At 40.8% G+C, this 2,500-nt stretch overlaps 1 protein-coding gene across 1 annotated transcript in view; it reads right to left on the minus strand.

Moving 5' to 3' along the window:
* Positions 1 to 2,500, minus strand: part of kndc1 (kinase non-catalytic C-lobe domain containing 1) — a gene marked incomplete at both ends in the record, with an annotated part of 39,540 nt that overhangs the window by 25,706 nt on the left and 11,334 nt on the right. Inside the window, 2 exon segments of the mRNA XM_083658610.1 lie at position 1; positions 1,448 to 1,594. The exon segment at position 1 is cut by the window's left edge and continues 117 nt beyond it. Of these exon segments, the coding sequence (XP_083514736.1) occupies position 1; positions 1,448 to 1,594 (148 nt within the window).

The following is a 2,500-nucleotide window of genomic DNA, read 5'->3' on the forward strand; positions in this document are numbered from 1 at the left end:
CCTGTGGGAGTATTCAAATATGGCCTCTCAATATTGACAAAAATGAATATAGTTTTTTTTTCCCCGCCTACTACATACTCTGATATGAATTGCAAAAATGTGTGGACAAATCTGTCTCTGCATAATTTCCTCTTTAGCACTTCGACACAACAAATTGTCAAGAAAAGAAAAACATTTGGTCGGGGGGGGAAAGATGGGATGCTAATAAGATATGTTTTTAATACGACGAGGGATTTGGCACTGTGCCAGAACACCTTGTTAATGAGGAGGGGAACTGGGGCACTTTTCTCTCCGCGAAACGGGTTGTTTACCATTTAGAAAATGATGATTTTGCTTGTAGCAGTTGATGGGATTAATTGCGACGCCCCGCGGGAACTCTGTTTTGAAGTCTTTGTTGTTGCGACACAGATGGAGAGAATGTACGGTCTTCTGACTGTCGTGTGTTGCAAACAGAGTGTTAAGTGCTGCCCAAATGTTTGTGTGTGTGTGTTTGCACCGACGTAGCTTTTCCACTTGGTGCTGCTCAAGAGCACTATCTGGGAAGTCAGTGCTGCATTATACAATGGCAATTAGTGCATCTAACAGTCATAAAGGAACATATTTTAATTAATGCTATAGCCATCATTACTGTAACCAGAATTACTTTTCTTACAGGACTGCAATGTAGTACTTTATATATTATATTATATTATTTATTCTTATTCTTATTATTCTTATTATATATTCCTGTTCAGTGAAATCTCTACATGTAAATAATTTATTTCACCATATGTATGTATGTATGTATGTATGTATGTATGTATGTATGTATGTATGTATGTATGTATGTGTATATGTCTGTATGTTTTATGCCTAACGTATGTTATGTTTTAGGTACTGTAGATTTCTCATGTATCTGCTTGCCAGGGCAATTTGAGAACTGAAATGAGTTAGCTATGAACTGAATTGAATTGCAGTGATCAGTGATACAGCACCTCTGCTGATAATCATATACATATATATAACCATATAATCGTCATCAGGATAGGTACAAGTTTTAGAAAGCCAAATTTAACAGAGTTCTGCTGAGGGCAAGTGATTTCTTTTGTAATTTAATTTGCCATACTTTAGCCAAATTTTCAAAATCTGTCAATGTCACGATCTGATTTTATCTTCCATCGGAATCAAACTTAATTGAAACTTGATTGAATTGAACTTTTTAAAGACACATGAATACTGTGAGTAATCATGATAATTGGCAAAAAGGGATCCCTACTTTTCAACACTGATGATGACAGAAACGATAGACCCTTTTCACGGGGGCTAAAAATTCCAATCATGGAAGTTTGAAACCCTCATTAGTGTTTTGCTTGCACCTGTGGTTACCCTGCCTTTTTGACACAAAATGGCCCCCGTGAGAAGGGTCTATTGTAACGGCTCAGGACAGTGTGCAGTGTGACTTTGCTACCTGTAGGAGGGGTCTGTCCTCGGGTCGCTCCTCCTGCATCTGCTCCAGGAGCCTCTGGATCTCCTCGCCCAGGTCTGCCTCCAGCTCTGGCTCAATGACAAAGTCCAGTGCGGCGGCGAGCGTGGAGCCAAGAGAGAAGACATGGCCCTGTAGAGAGAGAGAGAGAGAGAGAGAGAGAGAGAGAGAGAGAGAGAGAGAGAGAGAGAGAGAGAGAGAGAGAGAGAGAGAGAGAGAGAGAGAGAGAAAACACCAGAGACCTCATGTGACCCGGGGGGGAAATCAGCTGTGGGAAAAACACATGATTTAAATACTAGTGTCAAACAGGAATCCTTCATGCTAAAATCAGTATTAGCCTAACGCCTAACGCCTTGTCTAACAAATTAATAACTTTGTCTGTCTGTCTGTCTGTCTGTCTGTCTGTCTGTCTGTCTGTCTGTCTGTCCGTCTGTCTGTCTGCTTTGCATTCGATACCAAATCTGATCATTATCCAGAGCCAACTGTAATATTTCATACGACTGCCAAATTAAAATGTCACTACTCTGGATCTGTGAATGACTTTAGAAAATTGGGAAGCTAAAAAAAAGGCAGGATACTGTCATCACTTTCGATGATAATTGTCACACATTGATTGTATAGAGCTATATATGATATAGCTCTTGTTGTGATTTGCTACACTCACAGTATATATTATGGTTAGCTCTTTGGCCGCATGCAGATTTGAACCAGGTGCTTTTGAGTTCAGATCCCAGACATGATGATTGTTCCAAACAATTGAAGTGGACGAGAGCCCGTACTTATGTGGTGAACACATGTGCAAGGCGGATCCCAGTGTGGGCCACCGAAATAGTCGAGTAAATACGTCTGAGCTGAGGGCTGTTTCTTTCATAAGCTCTTGTTTTTCTCTTTCTATGTCATTGGTTGAGGGCAATGCCTCCCCTGTGAGAAAAACACTAGAGAAAGACATCAGAGGAAGAGAGAGTGGTTGGGTGTGTGTGTGTGTGTGTGTGTGTGTGTGTGTGTGTGTGTGTGTGTGTGTGTGTGTGTGTGTGTGTG

Source organism: Poromitra crassiceps (assembly GCF_964638095.1).
Source record: "Poromitra crassiceps genome assembly, chromosome: 22".
Classification (NCBI taxonomy): domain Eukaryota; kingdom Metazoa; phylum Chordata; class Actinopteri; order Beryciformes; family Melamphaidae; genus Poromitra; species Poromitra crassiceps.